The following is a 23,772-nucleotide window of genomic DNA, read 5'->3' on the forward strand; positions in this document are numbered from 1 at the left end:
ATCGAGTGTACACAAACGCGTGGCGTTCATTCTTTCAACTTAACATATATTACGCGGATTATTACATTTGCGGGCCCAAGTCGAAGGGTTCCTTACACACCGACAGCAAGGTGCACAACATGTTGTGTCCGTCCACATCAAAGTTCTCCGCTTTATCGCCAGTGCTGAAGTATGTGATGATCTAGAACAACCAGTGCATTGCGGTCAATTGCTACCGAGAACCATATCGCATCCTGTGTGTAAGCCGACTCACCTGTTTGCAGCGAACGGAATCGTTGGGAGCGGCCACTCCGATCACTTCCACCCATCCACTGCATGCGCCATTCAAAGGTTCCGATAGGGCCACCTGAACGGTAACACCGTCCGTCGTTTTGCCGCTAAAAGATTTGCAACCATCGGCAGCCCGATCCACCTTCAAGTGAATACTGACGCATTGGCCTACGTGTCTTTTTAGAAGGGCTCCATTAACTATCGATCTGCGCTCGAATTGCTGCATCTTTACACAATATTTTACTGTACACGACGAGTACACTAAATCACTTTATTGTCGGAAACCAAGCCGTGTAACTTCTTGTCGTCGATGCTGCCGCGGTGTTGTTCGATAGCGCGCGTTTTTGTCGACGATTCTGTGTGTGTGTGTGTTTTCATTATTTTGACAGTTCGTTCCCATGAGCTAGCGATGTGAACAATTTGACGTCAACGCAAAAAATACGGATTTTAAACGAAAATCAGGTCGACATTGCAAAGTAGACAATTACATAATTTCTATTTGCTTGTGTGTAAATAAACCGAAACATTCTGCAAACAAGCAGCAATTATTATTGTTCTTGAACTCCATTTGTCCCTTGCTCGTCATTGCTTGTCAATGCTGGCCGATGGGAAGCAAAATAGCTGTCAAAAGTGAACAACAAACCATTTGTAAACAAACTTTCTGCGTAGCCTGCAGAAGATTATTCATTGTTTTTACACTTTTCCCCCAAAACCAGTCGCTTTTCTCAACATGGGTTGTGATGGCGGAACTATTCCTCGTCGCGATGAGCTAGTGCGGCTTAAGAAGAAACCAGAACAGGTTAGTGATTGCAACTCTTTCGACCCGCTGCATTAGGGTGCTCTCGATTCAGGCACTGCATTTCATGGTGCTCCGTTTGCTCTACTTGCAGAAAGATAAAGACGCGGAAAGGCAATTCCGGTGGAAGCACTGTGCATTAACACAGTTGCGACTGCAGCAGCCTATCGTAATGTGCGGGTTGGGCCGACTGTACTCCAAGCAAAACGTGATTGAGGCGCTACTGGATAAGGAGAAGATGACCGAGGCTTGTGCTCACATCAAATCTTTGAAGGATATCAAGAATCTGAATCTAACCGCTAACCCGGCCTATGATGAAACAAAGGACGACAAGAGCTCGCCATACATCTGTGCCCTGATTGGTCTTGAAATGAGCGGACAGTTTCGATTCGTTGCGCTGTGGACGTGCGGGTGCGTGTTTTCGGAAAGAGCGCTGAAGGAAGTCAAAGAAAAAGCTTGTTCGGTGGTAAGTAGAAGCCCTTATTGGCCGCGTAGCGTTCCTGTCTACAGTATTTAACCGTTTGTTTTTGGATATCTTTTAGTGCCAGACACCTTACAGCGATGACGACGTCGTAATTCTCAATGGTACGGAGGAGGAAATTGAGCAAATGCGCATTAAAATGGAGGCTCGGACTGTTCGTGCCCGGTCAGAAAAGAAGTCTAAAGCAGACAAGAAAGCTAAATCAGCAGCACCAACTGCGACCGTCACATCTGCAGCTGCTGCCGTCGATCCTCCGGCTGAAGCTACGGCAATCGCATCCAGTGCAACTATCGTCGCAGAGGCCGTTGATACCGCAACTACGAGTACTGGGGATAAGAAATTGTTGGCACCCTCCTCTGCAAAGCTCAGTGGTGAGGGCAGTAGCAAAGGAACTAGTAGCAAGCCAATGGTTCCAAATAAGCGTGCCCTAATAAGCGACAAGATTGGAGTGGATCCAGTTTTTAAGAAATCCAAGGATGACTACAGTGTCGCTAAAGACCCGAAAGCATCCGCCGTTTACAAATCCATCTTTACGTCGCACGAAAGTGAAAAGGATCAAAAGCGAGCCCACTGGGTCACGTACAATCCATTCTACAATTGAACATGGGGATGATAGTTATCTTTCCAACTTTGTAATACATTTTACTTGTTTAGTTTAATTTAAACTATACTTTCAATGACTTGTAGCTGAACGTGTGAGCTGCTTTAGATACTTAAAAAGATCCACAGTACAAGGGTACATATTTGTTTCATTTATATTTCGATTCGGTACAATAAAGGGGATCCACTGTAGATTCTTATAGTTTCAGTCGACCAGCCACGTTAACGTATAATTCGTATGAGAATGTAAGAATGAAATCGTAACTGCGCTCCTCTAAAAATATTTATAAAATACAATGATTCATCATCACGGTTTCCGGTCACTAATAAAAGCGAGTAGATGAGGACAAACAAAGTGAATGGATTACTGACAAATGGCAAAGCCCTCTCCCCGAGGAATATTAAACACAAATTTTTTGTTTCAAGCAATGATCTTCCATTATAAAAAATACTGTTTTAAGTTATTTTTCGCGGTATCTAAGCAGCCTGAAGAATTTAAAGTATCTGTCGACTCAGCAAAGAATGAAAAAGTTCACATTAATTTCTACAAAATTAAGATACGAATAAAGTCTCAGAGATCCAAAGCCACTTGGAATAAACGGTTAAAAAAAGTTGCAAAAAAGTTTATTTTCCAAACCCCTTTTTTGTTTCTGCTGTTTTCCTTTGCACACTGTAAACTTTGCTCCAAAACGTCAAACTGCATTTCGTTGATTGTCAACCAAGCACGCCATGGTCCTCGCCATCCATTCATCCACTTTCCACAAATGGTTGTCGCTGGAGTTTCGAATCAAAGCAAAGCATATAGCAGCCCAAAAGTGTTGAGTGGAAACAGTTAGCAAACATTACGGCCGTTTTGTATTTCCTGCGCTTGGTAAGCAATAGTTAATAATTCTGCTGATCGGCAAATCGAAATTGCTCTAGAATATCGTGGTTTTTAAGAAAAATGCGTACGGATGCGCAAACGCTACGTTGAGGTTTTGGTGAGGGTGTACCGTCAGGCCATTGCTCCCTGTTGGCTGCGGGTTTTTTGTTTTGACGGCCGGCTGCAGCTCTTTTCCGGGGCGATGATATGATTCCGCTAACCTGGAACAAACCATCGGAACCGGGAGCATTAAAAGGTTACGCGAGATGAGTAATGATCAGAACGCCTGGCAGCGGATGAGCAATCGTTGATGAGCGGCCACACGTAATGACTCACTAGGCAGAAGCATCAAGCGGTTAGGATTCGTCATTGTGTTGCAAAGGGCTGGGTACTAGCAACAAATAATTGCTGCTGGTTGCTGGATAGGTGTGTCGAAAAGTTGGCCGTCTAGCAAGGTAAGGGATCAAAGCAGGCCGGGAGCTGAAACAGCTGAATCGAAATCGAAGCTAATCTGCAGGTGGTGCTTTTTCTGCCGTTTCGTGCTATGAATACGTGTACTGTAACAGTGTGTGTGTGTGTGTGCGTGCAAGAAGTAGGAGCGTTGCGTGTGCAATAGATACCGGTCCGCTACAATCATCCGGCTAGGGTGCAGGGTGTGTTTGTTATCTGCTAATCGATTTGTGTAGAATTCTTCGATGAGTTGATGATGGCAAAAGCGCGTTTGGTAGAGGCAAGAATCTGCTGCTACTAACCCGAAAATAGACCGCCTCAGTCGTGTTGTGCAAAATAAGGTTTGGTTTATCGAGACACCGTGAATGGAACAAATCGCGCACGGCACACCAGAATCTCTCACGGGGCCTCACGGTGGTTTTTATTTCGCCGTCGATGCATACTGGCCCGTTTATTTCGGTAAGCTTGAGTCACCACCACCCATAGATCATTCCCATTTCGATCAAATCGGTGCGATTCCCCGGACGATGGGTCTGATGTGCGTGATTAAATGTCCACTTTGTTGCTTTCTCCGTTTGAGGGGTTTCAGTGAAACATGACTCTTTGGCATGACCTCGTCAGCCTTCTGGTGTGGATTAATCCACACGAAGATAGTCATATTCACACGTGTGAGGGAGAAAGATAAGACCCACAGCGCTTTAACCCGATGGCTTGGCTGTGGTTCCGTTGAATGATGATTGGCCCCCTTTGCTATATATGTGCATCAGACGGTGGTGAGCGGTTGGAATTGAATTCCTTATAAGGACATGATCGTACCCCTTTGACAGTAAAACCTTCCTCAAGGCTCTTGCAGAAAATATGATGTTGGAGCTTCTTTTGGGTATGAGCTTATTTATATGAGCCAAGGGAACATTAAAATCTACGAAACTGCTCAGAAAAATCAACTGTGAATAAAAAAGGTTCACTTTCTCTGCTCCACACACGCACCCAAACACACACACACACCCGCAGCGCAACAGCGAGATGATGTTTAATTCAACAGCGAATCCGCCGTAACCGTGCGTGGTTACTCCTCGAATGATTTTGGTTTCAATCCAGTTCCGGCGGCCCACGGGATGTTGTTGTCGGTGGTATCTAGGTACTGGTGGGGTATCGCATACAAGGGAGAGTCTTGACGGTTCTGACTGAATAACGATATCAGTTTTCTTGCTTTGGCTAGCCTACTTGGTTGGTGCGGTTGTATTCCTCCAGCATTTTGTAAGTGAAGGTTTCCCTATGCGTGTGTGCGTTTGTACCGAGAAGCGACCAAAGGGCTATTAAAAGATCCAACCAAGCAATTCATAGGTTGGCGATCTTCTCAAGCTATTCGTTTGTATACTCTTTACAAAAGGCTTCCTGTGAGTTTAAAATAATTCATTATTTCACATCGTGTGGTGAAGAGACTCATTTTGGATGGCGCTCAAAATAATCTTACTATATTTAACTCAATTGATGAACTATGGCTCGATTTTGACATTCGAGAGGCAGGCAATGTACAAAAATATGTCCAGGCCTTCCGTGACGGCCCTGCTGGTTACCTGGTTACGCCATTAGCCGCGGATGTCGTATCAACTTTTGTACGCATATTTTTAGCCCTTGCCATGGGACCTTCAAGATCATTTGTTTCTTTACTTGGGTACAGAGCAATTGAAGAAGGCACATCCTCAATGGGAAGTCCCTAAAAATCTACCTTTAACCTCTTTGAATTATTATGTCCCCTTTAACACGTTTTCGCCTTTCTCAAGAAGGTTTCTAATCAGCTGCTTCAACGCATGTAATTCTAATGCTTTGCAAATATAGAATACAGTGGACCATGGACTGCCGATAGATGCTAATTTTGTAAAAACGGCAAAATTGAGGTGCTGAAGTATCGAAAGTAATAGTTTATATTGTTGTTATATTTTCCTTCACCGTAAAGTAGCCAACATCTTCTGTCAGCATTGGCATCTTTTCAGATTTTTGAGCCAACGAAGAAGAATTCGAAATAAACTTCATAATCCAGATTCAAACGTTTGTATAAAAATGGTTTTGCAAAATCTGATTAAAAAAACACAAGCATCGATTATTGTTACTGGAATGTATTAATAAGTTTAAGAAATGCTTCTATGAATTATTACTCGCTATTACATGAATTATGATTAAGTTTACGCGTTATTAGTTATTAGGATACGCGTATTCTTTTGATCTAAAAACAGTTGCAACATTTTTTTCATATCGTCTTCTTTTTTATTACGATTTCCTCCATTGTTATTTATCGTATCAGTCTCGAATTATTAAACTATTATTGTGTTATCTATTCTTGCAAGAATTTCACAAAAAAAACTGCGCCTTGCAGGTAATAATTCCTCAGGTTACATACAATATTAATTCACTTTGAATGTCAACAACCACTTAAACACATACACGTTTCACTTTCGCAACACCTTGGAGAGTGTTATTGTCCTGGCCATGGTGTCATCAACACTTTCTCTACTCTCGATAATACACACAAACACACACACACAGTCTGAATCGGCAAAGAAAAGGAGGATAAGGGCTCTGTAAACAAGGTAAACCAACCGAATCAAGAAGCAACACACGAGGGATGAAATCGTACGGAGACTGCGCTGTACGAGCTTTTATCATTTCTGCCGAACTTGTATCGTTGCTCACCGCGTTTCATTGTAGTAAATTTTTGTACAGAATATTACCGTTACTTTTTAGCATCAAACTTTACTGTTGGATGCTATAAAATTAGTGCAAATTTTCGAATTTCCATTCACGGCAGAATATAGAGGGCCTACGGGTCATGCTGATCCCGCCGTTGATAGCATCGCTCCCGATATTATGTTACATGTGTGTGTGAATGAAGTATGAAATTTTGAGTCTTCCCTTTATTTTGGCACATAATTGTCTTGCTGTGTACGCTAAGACAAGGAACAATGAATGAACATGAAAAGTAATCAAACGAGAGCGTTTGAGCGCGCCGATTCGAGTGTGAGAGCGGAAAATTCACAGCATCCAGCAAGCGGCAGCAGGATCACGCTAGGCAAGGTTTGTGCCATGCTCTCATACAATCGGCAGGTCGTGGCCACTGCAGCACGTGTGCAGAGCATTCGAAAAAACAACAAGAGCGGAAACGGTTTGCTATGCTCTCCGGAATAAATCCAGCCAGGGGAAAGATCGTGTTGCATTTTGGCTTTGAAAAGGGCAGGAACGGAGCTAGCGTGGGGAAAATGTTGGCCGATTATTGTGGCCCAGCTCGGCAACTCCCGGAAAAGTTACGTCAACCCGTCGGTTAGCATCTCGTGCTCCAACGCCACGATGTGTTGGGTTGGGTTTCGCAGATTCCCACTGGTCTGCGGCCGTTCCAGTCGAGCCTGGTGTTTTGAATCGATCGGTAGCACTGCTTCTGCTGCTGCTGCTACTGCTGAGCTTTACCGCCAGTTAGTTGGGCAGCTTGTCCGCACGGCGGGACATTATCTTTAGTGCTCGGGTTGTGTGAGTCGTGTGAAAAATATGTGTGTATATAGCCGTGGCAGTCCCATTAGAGAATTTCATTTCGTCCTGATACGCCTTTTGTCCACCATAGAATGCCCATTAGCTAACGGCCTATCAAATGCGAGCCGCATTTCGTTATCGCATAGGATAATTTCACGACTGCCCACTGGCTATGTGGATTACGTGTGTCAGGGCTGCCAGATTCCGCAAAGGACAATGTGAATGTGAGTGCGTCAGCGTGTGCGCCCCGAAAACTGTGCCGCCACACCCGGTTGTGCTTTATGGGTGGTGTGTTTATGTGCGCCTATGCTCGGTTACAGTACCATCCGTTTGCTGGATGTACATGGCAAAAGAAACCCGTGCTACCCGTTCAGCTCCATCAGATTCTAATCAATTATGCAGCAGCATCCTGCTCGGAACATTGAGAGTTTCTTTAACGTATGCGTTGCATGCAACTATAACCATTACTTATAGGACCGAATGGGCGGAAAAGAAGGACCAAGTTAACAAATTTGTAGCTCGTGACAGGCCAGTGTTCAATGGTTTGGGAATGGTGATCGGTTGGAAGAAGTAGCAAATACAAATGTAATTTTCATGACACTGTTGCATAATTTTGTATTTGAATCTAGGAAAATGAGATAAGCATAAGGAAGGTAGAAGGAAGATAGATAGCTTGCTCATCCTATGAAACGCTGTTACATTCCACTGAAAGAGGGGATGAGTGGTTAAATATTGACCAATAGTATTAAAAATGATGCTTTCCTCCTTCATTTAAATTCTCCCCGGACTGTCCGACATCGAGCGACAGATCTAATATAAACATGTCCTTGGTTTTTATGCTCCCGCTCCCCCATCATGGCCACATGTACATTATGATGTTGACCTCCTGTGGGAACGGTCTCGATGTAAAGTTGACAGGTTTCACCCAACGGACCTAGTGTGACCTAGTTTTGCTTGTTTACTGCTAAAGTTGCACGCTGGAAGCAAACTCCTATTGGTCTGTTGCTCCGATGGATTTTTCTTTTCTAGCTTTGTGATTATCCTTGCAGAAAACAATGTTGCGTACGTAGAATTCGCACAGGGTGCCCGAGAGGAAGGGCCCGTGCACTAGAGATGGGATGATGGTAGAAGCGAGCTGATTAATATCGTTTGTTGGATGTACTTGCTTCTCGCCCCCAATCAAGCACGCAAACAGACACCACCTGCGCGTGAAAAGGCGAGAGCAATACGTTGAAAAGGAATGTATTTATACATTTTTTAAATACCTCCTTGAAGCAAACAGATTTGAAGATTTTTGCTCAATGTTATTAGGTTATCATGAAATATTAAGTGGAGAATATGGTTTGCTTGTTCGCCCCAACCATTCCGTTCCGAGTGTTATATCAAGTCAGAAGATGAAGCGTTAGGGAAGGCTAAGTCTGTAAGATAAAAATCGGATATAATGTATTTTGTTTGTATTTGCTACATTTCCAATGAATTCATCCTTTTTAACCCAAACAAATGATTTGTTAACTAACAGCAACGTGATACAAGTGTGTTCTTCTAATAGTAAGAGAGTGTCGAGAGCAGCATTATCATTGAAGCAAAGTACGAGCGTCAAATATTATGTTATTCGGTTCATCGGCATATAAATAGTTCATCATGTTCTTAGATTGTTAAGACAACATTACCATCAGATAGAGTGTTACCACGTTTGCGAGCAAAGCAAGACTCCAGCATCTAAACACAAAGCGATTTATCAAACTGCGAAGCATCAGCCCATCATCATGTTTTCCTGCTGCCGTTGCGTAAATCCCAAATCACCAAAGCAGAAGGAAAAATCTGCTTCCGGCCGTGGGGAGAAGCTATCGGACTCGGACGATTCCCATGAGGAGGAGGAAGGGCAATCGTCGAAGCAGAAAGAGCAGACCGAGTCGAACGCGAGTGCCTGTAAAATTTCGGCTGTGGACAACCTCTCACAGGATGATGAGGAAATCAAGATAGAAATAATTGAAAACTCCGATAATCTACAATCGTTCTCGGGCTGCTCAGCGGCAACGACGGCCGTGCTGAACGGTTCATCGCCTGAGCCAAAAGACGCGGATAAGCAAGTGTCCGATACGCAGCGGGAGATTTCAACACCGGTGGACCAAGCCGACCCGTGCAACGACACGGCCGATGCTGACGAAGGCAACCGATCGAATTCGGTTGATATCGATGCAAAAGTTGCAGAAGACACAGCTGCTGTGGAGGAAAGTGCTCCGGTCGGTGGTACGACGACCGGATCAACTTCATCGTCACCGCCCAGCAAAACGCTTTCCAGCCAAACGGAAAAGGGCCAAACGGATCAATCGGGCCAGTCATCGGGAGTGGTTACCGAGATCGAAACGAAACTTCCCCACGAGTCCACCGATGCCGATTCGACCGGGGATGCGACCAACACCCCACAAGAAATACCAACCACTGTTGGTGAGTTGGCGGACCTGCAGCAGCAGCAGCAGCAGCAGCAGGTGTCGCATGGTATGGGCGAGGAGGAAAAAGGTCAACTGCAGAACAACGATGTAGGCGAAGATGCTGCTACTACTACTGCTGCTGCTGAGAGCAAAAATCTAATCGTACCCGAACCCAAATCGCCTAATCATGTACCATCGCGGAAAAACTCGGGTGAGCTTTCTGCCGCTTCGCTCGACGGTGACAAGGATTTATCGTCGCCTGTGGTTGAGCTTACTGGCGAGGAGCAACCGAAGCAACAGGAGCAGCAACTGCCACCAGATGGTAAGGATCAAAGCGTCGGAATAACTGAAATGGAAAAATGACGCCTAATTTGTGGGCACTTTATTGTGCTTGACAGCTCATGCTTAAGCTAACCGACACCAGCAGCCACTATAGTCCGTGCTAACGTTGCTCCTTTCGATGTTTGGCTGAGCGCTTTTTTATGTCAATGTCGGTGTACCGTTCGGTACGCTTTCTTCTTCCTCTTCTTCCTTGGCACTACAACCTCGAGAGGTCTCGGCCTGCCGTTTCTGGCTCTCTGTGACTTAATTTTACCCGTAGTAAAGTAGTCAGCCTTACGTACGCGGAGGCGGTCTGGATGGGATTTGAACGACGGCCCTCTGCCGTGTGAAGACCGGCGCCACTTTCGCCTCGGCCACCAGATCGCCCCACTTAAGCCCCAGCGATACGCTTTCACTTGCTTTAATTATGACGCTGGGATTTTTTCGATGGTGTAGTCTTCGCAGTTTAGCTGTTCTAATAAAATTCTTCCTTATATGTTTTTAAACGATTTTTTTTTCTTTGCAATTCATATTGTAAAGCGTTTCGAAGTATCACTGAGACCTTTTTTGTCGAAGTTATAGCGGCCAAAGAAGTCATGCCAAAGAAGGAACTATTTGTTTCGTTCGACGAACCGAAATATTTCATTCTTCTCAATGGAATTTGTTCATTAGATGAGCAGGCAGAAATGTATTACATAGTCAAAACGGTTGCATAGCATTCTTTCGTTGAAAACATTTACAATTTACATTTCATCGCAAAGCGGTTTTGCCGAAAATCGTATGGACAACGTTTGGTGCCGGACAGATTGGTGCTTGTGCCCCGTGTATGCTTGTGTTTAATTGTTGGTTTATGTTGTACATTTGGTGTGCCCTTCTTATTAGATGATCTTGATGGAAAACGAGCTTTAACTGAAGAACCGTCGGTTGAGAGCGAAACGGTTGTTGTGCAGGAAGAAAAGCAATTACAACAGGAAGAGAATATCAGCGCCGATCAGCAATCGCCAGATAACGGCCAGATCAATGAGGCCAGCTCTACATCCAACACTGCCAATGTTCCTCCAGAAGTGGAACCATCTACCAGCTCTTTACGACCATCGTCACCGCCAGCCTCCGACGAAGTGGCTGAGCTTGATGACGCGAATCAACATTTATCATCCGTAGCATCTAAGATGGAACGCCTTAAAAGTGAACCAAGCAATAGCGAAGAAACAATTGAAGAGACAATCGATGTGCAGCGTTTCCTACCCCGTCAGGTTGATGATAGCAAGAGTGATGACGATAATAATCCGCTCAGTAGCTCTAGCGATGGAGGTAGCGTCGCTGCTGCTGTTCCCGCTCCCGTCTCCAGCGACGTCTGCAATGAACGACAGGCTAGTGATGCTAAAGATGCACAGCGCGACTTGTCGAGTGGAGTGGTGAACAAAACCGTTGAGCTACCGGAAGAAGACGGCGGTGAAACGGTATCGGTGACTCCGTCGCCACCGGAAGCGGAGCCCATCGTGTCGCCGGATAATGAAAACAACAATGATCAGGTTTCAAAAAATTCAAGCGAAGAGCGCGAATCAAACAACGACGATACATCGACGCTGTCCGAGTCGGTCCCGAATACTGCCACCACCAACGGTGGCAGTCCTTCCGGCATCGAGGGTGACAACAGCAGCAGCCGCAAGGAGTCGGTCAACAGCGACGATACCACGATACGGACGCAGGTTTCCTTCCGCGAAAGTTGCCTCTCGCGCCGATCCTCATCGAAGTCGTCGATCAAGAAGAAGGTAGCCTATAACGATAGCACGGAGGTGATACCGCCACCCGAGTATCCGCCACCGGACGACGATGATTCGGTGTTTTCGGACTCGGTGCCACCGAAATTGCCACGCGGCGACATGTGCACGCCGTACGCCACCAAGCGGGGCTCACTGCCGGGCATGATAGCGCTGCCGGATTGGTTTGCCGAGGATCGATTGATGATGTTGGTATTCTGTTTTTGACATTTTAGCGATTTTGGATATGTAACTTTAAGGCTAGCGTGTTACGTTTTCATCTTGATCTATGGTTTTGAATCATTCGCCATGCTCTGCCGTAGCGTGTTCCTGTTGTGTTTCGTTGTATCATTACTCAATGCTCGTTAAACTGTAGCTGATACGTTCCAGCTTCATTTCGTTTCCGTAATAGCAGATGCATGATGCATTCCATCATCATTACAAGAATTCATTTAGCAAACATCCTCACATCATCATCCAGATTAATTTTGCGGTTTGCTGTATATATTGCAAAGCAAACATTCTTATTATTGCACAATTAATACCATCACTCTTAATATTCATAGAAAAGTACTATTAAACATTGCTACTCGCGTTTCCGTCTTATTGTGTTCAGTAGTAGGTGCTGCTTTGTTGAACTCTCTCTCTCTCTATCTGTCTATCGCTTCAACGATTATGTTGCCGAATGAGCCCCGTGCTAATCCGGGCCGCCAGTACAGTACATTTTCCATCATTCATTTCAACATCCCAAGTCAAGCATAAGCATATGGTGTTGTTTGGCGTTGTGACTCTCTGTCTTTAAAGGAAACCCTAAATTCTTCATGTCTTCTCTTGTTCTCTCTCTCTCTCTCGTGCCTCCACTCCGGTGTAACGCTTAGGGAGGAGGGTGGCATTATGGAGCCACCCACTACGCCCATAGGACGCGATGAGCTGGCATTACGCAGGCATCGGTTTTTCTCGGAACTGCTCAATGCTGCCCATGCTGCCGTGGAGCATCGTGTTCGCTTTGATCCGCTGGGACCAGAAATTGCCAAGGTTCCGACGGAGGAGGAATCGGAGGGTATTACACACACACACACACACAATAAAAACGATATTTTTGCTTCTTGTTTTGCTATCCATATCAAGTTACTTTGCTCCCACGCCCATTATTTTTGTTTATGTTAATTCTACCTTGTGGGTGCGAATACAATTTTGCTGTATGATAATAGGACGATAACCCCGACTGGCACACTAGTCCGCTCTCCGTTTCGTTTTGTTTTTATATGATTATCTCTCGAGCATATGACACGCGCGTCTGTTATAATTGACTAATTGCCAATCAGCCAATAGATAAACACGGTGGTTATGAACATGGTGGTATTTTCCTTACTGTCCCTTTTTTGGTCTTCTTCTTCTTCTTCCTTGGCACTACAACCTCGAGAGGTCTCGGCCTGCCTCTGTGACTTGATTCTACCCGTAGCGAAGTAGTCAGCTCTGCGTACGGGGAGGCGGTCTGGATGGGATTTGAACGCCGGTCCTGTCATGAGAACACCGGTGCCGTTATCGCCTCAGCCACCGCCCCATCCCATCCCCTTGTTTTGTATTATCTGGCAATTATGCGGGTGTTTTATTAGGTAGCTAATCTTGCTACTCTGGGGGAGGGGGGGGGGGGTCTATCTGGATATTCGATGAGTCATTAGAATCTAGACTGCCAAACCTGCCAACCGGTCATGCTCAAAGCTGAGGAATATCTCCACTCAAAATACCTAAGACATGAACTCAGTCCGCGTACGAGATCTCACTATCGTACAGCGAATTAGAATAACCAGGCTCCGGTGGGGGGGGGGGGGGGGGGGTCATGTCACGCGAATGATACCGGACAACGCAACCCGTAAACTCCTTTTGGGCCGTCCACATGCCCAGAGAAGGCGTAGTAGGTTCAACTGAGATGAAGTGATGAAAGGACAGACGAAATCACTGATTGGCATACGACGGCGCTAGACCGTGAGCGTACCCCGGCCCGTTTTAGCAGCTGAGAAGTGACCAATAGGAAGGATTGTCTATCTAGCTACAGGTTTAAATCATGTCAAAGAAGCTATAGTTGGCAGATCAGCGAAAGGAGGTCCTGCCGAGATTGTAGTGCCAAAGAAGGAGAATAATGCTGCCATTGCCAAGCCAGCGAATGTGCTAATTGATTGCTTTATCGCCATTTCGTTTTCACTCAACCAATGGCAGTAACTTTATACAAATCTTACCTTTTTTCATGGGTATTAAATTTTTCTCCTGCCATTTGATTGAAGCGCGGAAGATGAATGATAAGACACACAACACTTGTTCCCCTTGGCCGACCCCATTTATCAAGCTAGCTGGCACTGGATTACTCATTGAATGCAAGCGATGATGCATTTCCGTTTGATTTGCTCCGCGCCAAATATGGCATACTAACGGCACGGCAATAAAATTGGCAATCATCAAGTGATTCGTGACCGCTCACGTTCCGGAAGATGCTAGCCAGCAGACGCAAGCAGTAAAGTAAAAGTGTGAATCCATCCAACCATGTCCGCCGCAATTCAGTCTTCCTTCAATCATCGTAGTAAATGCTCACCATGCTAAAGAAATAAATGCTTTACGGTGTTTTGGTAATTGTAAACTTTCATAAGATCATAATTCCGCTGCTATAACACATCCCCAGATGATGTGTTGTGTGAGTGAGTGTGGTAGATTTGTTGCTTATATCTACATCAAACTTCTCACGTTTTCCCTATCCACCGGCGTGAGAAGTGTTTATAAAGATTTGAACCAAAAATAGCTCACCGATACACCTCTTCCCCAATACATCGTTTGCTTACCCTGCAAATGGTAAAGTGTGTTTGTGCGATTTAAACAACTTCAAATGAATGTTGGCTGCTGCAACAAACAAACAGCCGCAAAATGTTTATTAAATTGCCATCTGCTTATGCGAGAGCGAAAGCGACATGCTCTCACGCAACGCGACGTCATCCTGCTACAATCGTCGTCTGTGCATAAACTCAAGTTTGACCGAAATTCGCCAGGTCATATGAATGCGACGCATTGTTGTACTATCGGGTCACTCGCCGAGTTACTCTATTGCATGCACCGATAAGCGCTACTGCTACCTCTACACACAAACAGAGTACACCACAGAACATTTGCTACATCGCTACGCCGGGACGCATCAGCAGTGCTGAGCAGTCGGCAAACGGCGTCGGATTGCGCAAATGACACGGCCAGGAAAAAACGCCGCGCGTGCTTCGGTGAAGAGTTGTTGGGTGTTTTAATAGCGTTTTAAATTTAGTCCACATTTTGCAGCCATTCCAACACCACCACCAGAAAACCACCCGCGAACAGAATAGCTCTCGCGCTTGGAGATCGTACGATCGATCTTTCTGCGCCAAGCTCATCCAGCTTTCGTTCCTGTGGGCGTCATTTTCTCCAAACGAAAGATGTGTGCTGCTGCTGCCTGCTGCTGTGTTTCGACCACACTGACATTGACTTTCCATCTTGGTGGAAAGCCGTGAAAAGTGTAGTAGTTTTGGTGACGCACCCTCCTTGGCGTCTCGCGCCCGAACGGGGTGTTTGCGTCACACACAACGTATCGTACGTACGTGATGGTGCTGCTGCCGTTGTTGTTTGTGCGTGAATCCCATTCAAACAAACTTTTGGAAAAACGGTTTACTACGCGCGTGTGAATGTTGTTGAAGGGGTGGATCAGGGAAGGTTTTTTTTTGGCAAGAAGCTCTCCACTTTGAGGGTCGCTCCTTTGTGGCCGGGTGTGTGACCGAGGGTCTGTTCGGCAGTTCCTCGGGGTTGCGGTGTGCGTGTTGTGGTGGTGTTGAATGGGGCAGTCTTTGAGCGCCTGTTTTGGGCGAACGCTGATCATACATGATGTGAAGACGTGCTCCAATCCAGGTAAAGTGTTGCAAGTTGGGTGAATCTGGTTCCGGCAAAAGTTGATTATGGTGCAAAAGTGATAAGAGTCCGGGTGTGACGTAATGCAACTATACCCTGTTCGATGTGGCCATTCATATTCAGATATAGATGATGCTGAATTCATAACGGTGGAAAAACAGTCATTAATTCATCACGGGCAGTGTTGCTTGACCTACAATTTCAAGGGCCAAATTAATCGTGAGATCATGGCCATTCTAAAATAAGAATGCAGATGGAACGTGTAAAAACGGACGAGATGCTGTTAGTTTCAACCACACACACACACACACTTACGCCACACAGCATTAGAAATTAGATTTAACCGACGATTGAGTATATTTTTGGAAAGCAGTGATCACCATGAGGTGGATTCCTTGTGGGACACATTGTTACTTGTGAACCAGTTCGGTCAGTCAGAGTGCATCAGCGAAGGGTTTTAAATTGCTTCATTCTTGGAGCAGAACGCTTCTTGGATACCGCAGGTCGTGGGATTTTTTTAAATCAAATAAAATAAAGAAAATAAAGTAAAATTCTATTTTAAATTATATTTTGACCCAAATCACCCCATTACACACACGGTTTCTGTTGTCGTTTAAGTTTAAAAATGGCGCGACATGCCGTTTGGAATTGGCTAGTGACTGTTTTCTGTTTTCCGCTACAAACTATCTTCTGCAGATTGCGATCCAGACCTCAAACCTTCGTCAGCGCGTGAGCTAGAGGGCTTAATCGATCGGCTGGAACGCATCGTAGATCGGCTTGAACGTACCGTGTCCGCGCGAGAGTTGGAAGAAACGCGACGCATTCTGAGAGACGCGTGTGTTGTCGGAAAGGCAGTGATCGGCTCCAACACCGGTACGAACACGGAATATCGGAATATTGGCACGCACAAGAGCACCGATCAGTGTGACGATTTGCCGACGGTTCTGCCTTCGACGCCGCCCCCATCGGCATCGTACTTGCATCAACAAGTGGACAGTTTGGAGAGCAGCCTGTTTCCCGCGTTTGCCAATCAACCGGCAAAGGAGCGCCAGCAGCGTGGCCTAAGCACTGTAATACAATCCCAACCACCTGATATATTAAACTATACTAATCCATTGACCACCCAAGAGCAAGGCACCGCAGTATTATCATTCTCCTCGCAGCAGCAACAGCAACAACACGGCACCGTAGCGAAACAAGCGAGCGGCACGATGAGCATTAACGCTTACGAGGATATTATGCTTGGCTCGTTCGCCAACTTTATTGCGCTTTCGGGTAAGATCGGAGGCGATGTGGCTACCCAGGCCCAGTTTGTGAAGGAAGCGTTTGAGTAAGTAATATCCCCCTCTGGCCCCCTGCGGTCGCCATTGAGCGCCATTTTTATGACGCTGTGTGCGCTCTTGTTTCCTTCCCCGGCATTGTAGTGCGCAGTTTGCGTTTCTGAAGGTGGCAGCCGCATCGAGCGCTCCGTCCAATACGGATTTACAGAATTTGCTGAAACCTACCTCGGATAAGATTTCTACGATCCAAAGCTTCCGCGAAAAGAATCGCACCTCGCCGTTCTTTAACCATCTGTCCGCGATTAGCGAAAGTATTCCGGCGCTCGGATGGGTCTGTGTGGTAAGTAAAACCCCCCCGCCGAAGAGTCTTCACCCGAAACACCTTACAATAATCGATTGCCATTTCCTGTCCAGGCACCAACGCCCGGCCCGTACGTGAAGGAGATGAACGACGCCGGCCAGTTCTACACGAACCGCGTGCTGAAGGACTGGAAAGAGAAGGACAGCACGCACGTCGAGTGGGCTCGTGCATGGATTCAAACGCTGACGGAACTGCAGCAGTACATTAAGCAGCACCACACGACGGGATTGGTATGGTCTGGCAAGGACAAACCCACCGTTGGTGGAGCAGCAGTTCCACCACCCCCACCGCCCGGTGGTCTACCGCCACCACCGCCAATGATGCCGCTGGGAGACCTTTCGGCCGGTGGTGGTGCTGGGGACGACCGGAGCGCTCTGTTCGCGCAGATCAATCAGGGCGCTGACATTACGAAGGGTAAGGAGCAGAAACCAATCACATCCCGGATTTCCACAACTTTTGACGTCCTTCTCTTCGTTGCAGGCTTGAAGAAGGTAACGGCGGACATGCAAACACACAAAAACCCTGGCCTGCGATCGGGTCCGGCCCCTTACAAGGCACCGGCCGGCGTGACCAACGGTACGAAATCGGTAGCACCGCCAGCGGTCGCCAAGCCGCCGACGTTTACGCGCGATGGCAAGAAGTGGCTGATCGAGTATCAGAAGAACAATCCCGATCTCGTGGTCGATAACGCCGAGATGAACAACGTAGTGTACATGTTCCGCTGCGAGGGTTCGACGCTGCAGATCAAGGGCAAGATCAACAGCGTCGTGATGGATTCGTGCAAGAAGTGTTCGCTCGTGTTCGACTCGCTCGTGGCGTCCGCTGAGTTCGTCAACTGCCAGAGCGTGCAGATGCAGGTGAGTGTGGTCAGCCTGGCGACGTGACACGCTCTTATCCTGTTGTATCTGTTCCTTGGGGCACAGGTTCTCGGCAAGGTACCAACGATTTCCATTGACAAGACTGATGGCTGCCAGATGTACCTTTCGGCAGACTCGCTGGACGTTGAGATTGTCAGCTCGAAGTCGTCCGAAATGAACGTGATGATTCCGAAGGGCAGCAGTGGAGACTATGTAAGTACTGTTGGTCGGTTCGAGTCAAGCGCTCTTGCTACGAATCTAATCCCTCATTTCGTCTTCCACAGACCGAACAACCGATTCCGGAGCAATTCAAAACCATAGTGAAGGGCAGCGCGCTTAACACTACCTGTGTGGAAAGTCTCGGTTAAAGCCCCAAACTCCTCCCCCCCCAATCAAACCCATCCCTGGTGCGTAACCGCATTGGCGATGGTTGATGATGGATGGTGGTGGGTCGTGGTTTTTGCTGTGAGGTTTTGTGCGTGAAACTTGTTTTCTAATTTTTATTGCAAGAGTGATGAACCTTTTTCCCCCGGCTGTCTCTTTTTTCACCAAGCTGGGAGAACGAAACGGCATTAAATGGTAATTGGAAACAGTATGTAGCAAGTACGTCAAGCAAACGGCGAACAAAAAAGTGTATCCCAATCATCTAAACATTTTAAACCGTACAGTGTGAGTGCGTACAGTAGTAGTAGTAATAGTAGGATGGACGCATGGACGGCGCCACCGTGAATCCTGTCCAACCGTTTTACCTAATCATGCAACTCAACGTGCACCAATCGGCACACATTTTTACTGACCGGAACGAATGGATGCTGCTTTTTGAGAACTCTTACCGCGTGTGATCCCCCCCCCCCTCCCCCCTGTCTTAGCATATTTCTTCTCCTCCCTTTTCTAAGTCAAGAGGCCACCTCAATCACAATCATGCTTTACGCAGGGCCACCTTCCCCGTTTCCTGTTTGTTTGGATTTCTTTTAAATATCGCGACGAAACGAAAGTGTGTAAAAATTAAATTGCTTCCTTTTTATTATCTAGAGTTAATTGAATCAAAATTTGAGAGATGCATTTCACCAAATTTACATCATACAGGCATGAATGAAACCACATTCTCTCACCTGCTAATGAATTAATCACGATAGTCTGATCAAAACCGAACAATACACAATACACACACAAACATAAATCATTCGAGGAACTATGATGTCCATCGTTCATACAAGTTATTGGAACCCAGCAAAGTCAACATAAATAAAGAAGAAATGTAGCTATTCAAGGCTAAAGGAAAAGAAAAAGGTGCTACACATTATGCCCCGAGGCACGCATGTGTTGGTTGGTCATGTCCGAAATTGTATTCTTACATGCCTGGTGTGAGATTCCCAATCTAGACACAGCTGCATCCTGGTCTGCTCCAGAACTCCTCAATACCACTTCACAGGTTGGTGCCGTTCAGGGGAATCGTGGCTAATAAGAGCTCCACAGACTCCTGAGATCCAGAGGACATATGTGGCGCATTTCTTCGTGCGTTATAGGAGTCCTCTGGATCTCAGGAGTCTGTCCTCTGAACGGCACCCACCTGTAAAGTGGTGGTATTGAGGACACTGATACGGCCGATAGTCCTTTACGGGAATGAGTACTGGATGGCGGGTGCTACGGACAGTCGTTTGCGGTGAATGCGAGCAGGGAGAGTGGAGTGTGGAGAAGGAGACATAACCACGAGCTACTAGCTGTTTGGCCGGATCCTAAGGGTTGCCAAAGCCGGAAGGATACGTTATGAGGATGCCGGACTCATTTCCTACCAGGAAGGTACTCGCCAGCGGCATAGAGGAGAAAAGCGTGCTCCTAGGCTGGATCAAGTGGTGTCAGACCTGTGGGAGATCGGGTGCAACCGGGGGTCGAAGCCATGTTGGAAGGTACTTCCTCTTACGAGCGGAAGCACAACTGACTAAATTGATTCATCTTACATAACTATACAAGCAACGCCTGCTAGATTCCTAACTCCCGAGCTTGCTATGTTCCACAACAGGCCAAGGTGCCAGGAGAAGGTGGATGGAAAACTCTCAGGGCGATTTGCTACCACCAAGCGCCAGCGAGAAAATTCCGCGACTCAGAGGTGGAAACGTCGGGGACCATGTATGTGTGGCCCCTTAAGTGTGAAGGACAATAGAGGATCCGTTAGAATCACGAGCAGTACGAAGATCTCACCATCGAGGCTCCGATGGGCTGGTCAAGTCATGAGAATGATACCCCGGTCGACCCAGCCCTTAAAGTCCGTTTAGGCCGTTCACACGGACAGATGGGCGCGGTAGGCCCAAACTGGGATGAAGTGATGGCGTTGATGAGTCCGTCAGAACGGCCGGGATAATTCTTTGGAAGGGAGTGGACCGTGACCGGTCCGGTATCGAGGATTGTTGCAGCAGGCCAAGACCCAGAAGCGCCGGATAAGTGAGTAAGCAAGCTCGCAAATGTTATACAAATCACGCATTATTACGAGATTTGGCTGTCCCGTTGGTGTTACTACATAAAAGATGGTAAACCAAAGACTGCGCCTACAAACAACCGCTGAACGTTGGGCGGCCTCATATAAAGAGTCTCTTGCAAAGGACCTTGCTAAGAAATGCCCGTGAGAGGGCAATCTCCGAGCCTCGGAGTATCTGCCTTCGAAACACGGATCCAAGAAGTTAGATTAATACGGACACGTAGTCCAAGATGTTTGAAAAGGCAGGTCTTGAGGCCTCCCGAGGTTATAGTGCCAAGGATGAAGCTGATGTTCCGCCATCTTCTACATTGGCGATTACTGCTCAGTCGTGGACTTTTAATGGCGGTGGCGGATCAACCTAGGAGCGGGGTGGAGCGGCTGCTCGGGCCTCGTCGACGAGGGAAATCCTGTTGGTATTACTCACAAACGAGACTCAATTAGAGGGACCTTAACTGCCATTTCGCTCGGGGCCTCCAAAGACCTTGATCCGCCACTGTTCATGTAAGGGGCTTCGATCGAAGGATCGAATCCAATCCTAGCTTAAAAGACACAGAGAACGATGTTTTGGCTCCGTATGTGTGGAAGCAAAATGGAAGAGCCGCTACAAAGACGAGCTCTACGAGCGTATGATGATCTCACATAGCTAGTACAGCGAATGAGTCTCGTCTTGCTTCCGTAGGCTGGTCACATGGACATGTGAATCGTGGTTATGCCCAAGTCCACCAGGATCCAGGACCAGGATTGGGGACTTCTCAAGCGGTATCGAGCACTTGATAAGTAAGTACGTAGGCTTAGGGATATGAGGATTGAGGCAGGCGATCAAGTTGCAGCACTCAAGCCGAACCTGACGGAGATCGCATGCAGCCAAGTCAAAAAGACGATATATTGGACCTTCTATTCTGTTAGATTTAGATCAGTTTTAGATTAGTGCTGTCGTACTCGTCATTGTGAGTATATTCGTCATCAGTAAGCTTAGCGTTTACTATCGGAGTTTCAGTATTTTGTGGTTTGTTTTTATTCGTCTACTTTGTTCAGATAGAATGAAAGTGATGCACCTCGTAAGCTGAACGGAAGTCGGGATAATTGGCGCTGTTCGCTCGATCGATCGATCGATCGATCGTTCAGTTCCATGAAACGCAATTCAGTCGTGCACTTGTGCTATCCAGCGGCTAAATTCAAACTATTTAACGCGTGACTCATTTTCGACGGCTTCAGAAGTTGGTTGGTGGCCTATCGAGGGAATTTTTTTCTAACGAAGGAGGAACAACACAGGACACCTTATCCGACCGAGTGTGCATCGAGAGAATGTGTGAGAGAAGCAAAGGGAAAAGGCAATGGAGAAAGCCTTCCATCGCTCTCTAATCCTTGTGCTGATGTGGCTCCTTCTCCTTGATGATGGAAAAGTCCAACCGCATCCACACGATGACGAACACAAACAGTACATAGAGGAAGCCTACCACCAGCAACGGTTCCTGCAGCATCATGACGCGCGAAAAGTTGTACTTGAGGTTGAAATCGTTAATGTGATTTTCAACCAGATTGCGCTTGCTGAACGAAATCACCGGCCGGCCGAACGTGTCCAGGTAGGTGTAGTGCAGCGAGTCCGGGTGTCGCTGGATCGAGTACGGTGCGATCAGCTTGATGTTGTTCGATCCCTCGGGAAGGATGATCTTCGTCACCACTTCGTCGATCACCATATCGTCGAAGATGTGATCGATGACGCGCATCTTGAGCAGGAAGTTGTCACCGTTCTGGAACAGATACTCGAAGCTCGGCACATTGTAGCCGAGCGTGTAGTGCGTGCGCCAGCCACCGAACAGCGGGAACCGTGGGCGCAGATCCAGCTCGACGGCATCCTTCAGGGTGCGTAGAGCCGAGGTAGAAATGTTGCCGTTCGTGTCCCGATAGTAAACGCCGGTAGCCGACGCTGGAAGTAGCGTTTTGTAGGACTTCACGCTGGGTTGGTTAGAGCGGGCATCCTTCTGGTAGTCGTAGCGCGAGAACGCTCCCTTCAGTGTGGCACCCGAGTGGACAATGTCGATCGTCTCTTCCACGGCAATGTTGCCCCAGTGCGAGACCTCTATCGTGCGCTCCAGCCGCGTCACGGTGAGGAATGGAGTGAAGTTTTCGAAGTGAATCGTCATGGGCTCGTGCGAGAATGCTGAAATTGAAATTGAACAACGACGGAACACGTTAGCAGTGTCGAACCACGGAACGAGTCGGTGTCTCTTACCTGCCACGTTATCGTACGGACCGTACGTGACAGTGCTGTCCGCCTGGGTGCTGGGCTTGAACTGGGTGTAACTTTCCACATTGCGCGAGCTCAGATGGACCGTCGTTTTCTGCGTCACCGTAGGATACGGCGAGTAGACGTAGACATTGCCAAAGTACTGCACCAGTTGCCGCTCGCTCTGACCGATGGACGACGGGAACGGCTTGAGAGATTTCGTGAAGACGGTCTCAATGTACACCACCGGGTTCGATGCACCGGCCGGTAGGGTCATACTGAACGTCACTCCCTTCGGGGTGGTGGTTTCCGTAAGCTTCAGCTCCTTCTTCGATGAATCCTTCGCCGAAATAAAGGCCAGCCGGTCGCGGTCCGCTTCGGGCACTAGGAACAGGTAGGTGCCGATGGGCTTTTTCGACTTGTGTTCCAGCGTAATTTTGTAGGAAATTTTCACCAATTGCGAAGTCAGGTCTATCGTGCGATCGACGGCCCTGTTTTCTATTTCCATGTCGATTGCCGCCTGCACACAAGCACCAGCAAGTGCGGCCGCGATGCACCACAGGAAAAGGCTGGCTTTTACCATTTTTTCCCGACGAATCCGTGCGTTTCCAAAGCTAAAAATCCTATCCCCCGGCTTGCGCGAGACGTGCTACGGTGTCGTTCCCAGTTTATCAATTGTGTGTGTTCCTCTGCTGAGAATGCCGCCGCTGTTTACAGCGTCCAGTTCGATACTGCAGATGGGATCAAGTAGGCGGACCAATCGCAAGCAGTTCGCGTTGGAACGTTTTCAAGCCAGATCGAAGAGCGCCTGTGGGACACGCAAACCAAAAGCTGATGTCTGTCAAACATGACGTGTTTTTATTTGACGTTACTTGCCGCTCGATGTTGCCAAGTTGGCTACCAACAGATGCAACTGACCGCAGGTGAATGCAACGAAAGCGGCAGCATGCGGGAAGGAATCGTCCTATCGTATGCTGCAATTATGTGTTACGCTATCAACACATCGTTTATGGGACTACGTTGCCTAGATACGGGCTTCTGTATCATCTAATTCTAGCATTCTGAATTTAACGATATTTTAATGTCAAGATGCCACCAATTCTGATACGAATTAGACGTCCATTTTATACGAATTAATATTTATTTACTATTATTTAACAACTAAATAGAT

General features: G+C 47.1%; 4 protein-coding genes across 10 annotated transcripts; 2 read left to right on the forward strand and 2 right to left on the reverse strand.

Annotated features, from left to right (window-relative positions):
* Nucleotide 1: 1 nt before the first annotated feature.
* LOC118511128 (replication protein A 14 kDa subunit B-like) lies at nucleotides 2-638 on the reverse strand. The gene is made up of 2 exons (XM_036053861.1): nucleotides 254-638; nucleotides 2-181 (listed from the first exon to the last, which is right to left on the reverse strand). The coding sequence occupies exons 1-2, from the start codon at nucleotides 494-496 to the stop codon at nucleotides 62-64; spliced, it is 363 nt and encodes a 120-aa protein (XP_035909754.1). The 5' UTR covers nucleotides 497-638; the 3' UTR covers nucleotides 2-61.
* Nucleotides 629-2,360, forward strand: LOC118511114 (replication termination factor 2). Its single transcript, XM_036053839.1, has 3 exons — nucleotides 629-1,069; nucleotides 1,161-1,532; nucleotides 1,609-2,360. The coding sequence occupies exons 1-3, from the start codon at nucleotides 1,001-1,003 to the stop codon at nucleotides 2,146-2,148; spliced, it is 981 nt and encodes a 326-aa protein (XP_035909732.1). The 5' UTR covers nucleotides 629-1,000; the 3' UTR covers nucleotides 2,149-2,360.
* Nucleotides 2,361-2,860: 500 nt separating this feature from the next.
* LOC118511074 (adenylyl cyclase-associated protein 2) lies at nucleotides 2,861-19,190 on the forward strand. Of its 7 annotated transcripts, XM_036053733.1 has the most exons (9): nucleotides 8,538-9,732; nucleotides 10,614-11,700; nucleotides 12,370-12,551; nucleotides 16,100-16,733; nucleotides 16,828-17,023; nucleotides 17,098-17,458; nucleotides 17,525-17,901; nucleotides 17,968-18,114; nucleotides 18,186-19,190. In XM_036053733.1, exons 1-9 carry the CDS (start codon nucleotides 8,745-8,747, stop codon nucleotides 18,267-18,269), a joined length of 4,056 nt encoding a protein of 1,351 aa, XP_035909626.1. In that variant the 5' UTR covers nucleotides 8,538-8,744; the 3' UTR covers nucleotides 18,270-19,190. The 7 variants fall into 7 exon arrangements, with proteins under 7 accessions (XP_035909631.1, XP_035909633.1, XP_035909627.1 ...); XM_036053738.1 differs by lacking the exons at nucleotides 8,538-9,732; nucleotides 10,614-11,700; nucleotides 12,370-12,551 and adding an exon at nucleotides 2,861-3,018 and having other exon boundaries at nucleotides 16,100-16,473; nucleotides 16,532-16,733; XM_036053737.1 differs by lacking the exon at nucleotides 8,538-9,732 and having other exon boundaries at nucleotides 11,255-11,503.
* Nucleotides 19,191-21,365: 2,175 nt separating this feature from the next.
* Nucleotides 21,366-23,364, reverse strand: LOC118511101 (dolichyl-diphosphooligosaccharide--protein glycosyltransferase subunit 1). The gene is made up of 2 exons (XM_036053821.1): nucleotides 22,608-23,364; nucleotides 21,366-22,535 (listed from the first exon to the last, which is right to left on the reverse strand). Exons 1-2 carry the CDS (start codon nucleotides 23,182-23,184, stop codon nucleotides 21,733-21,735), a joined length of 1,380 nt encoding a protein of 459 aa, XP_035909714.1. The 5' UTR covers nucleotides 23,185-23,364; the 3' UTR covers nucleotides 21,366-21,732.
* Nucleotides 23,365-23,772: the final 408 nt, after the last annotated feature.

Source organism: Anopheles stephensi, chromosome 3, assembly GCF_013141755.1.
Source record: "Anopheles stephensi strain Indian chromosome 3, UCI_ANSTEP_V1.0, whole genome shotgun sequence".
Taxonomy (NCBI): Eukaryota; Metazoa; Arthropoda; class Insecta; order Diptera; family Culicidae; genus Anopheles; species Anopheles stephensi.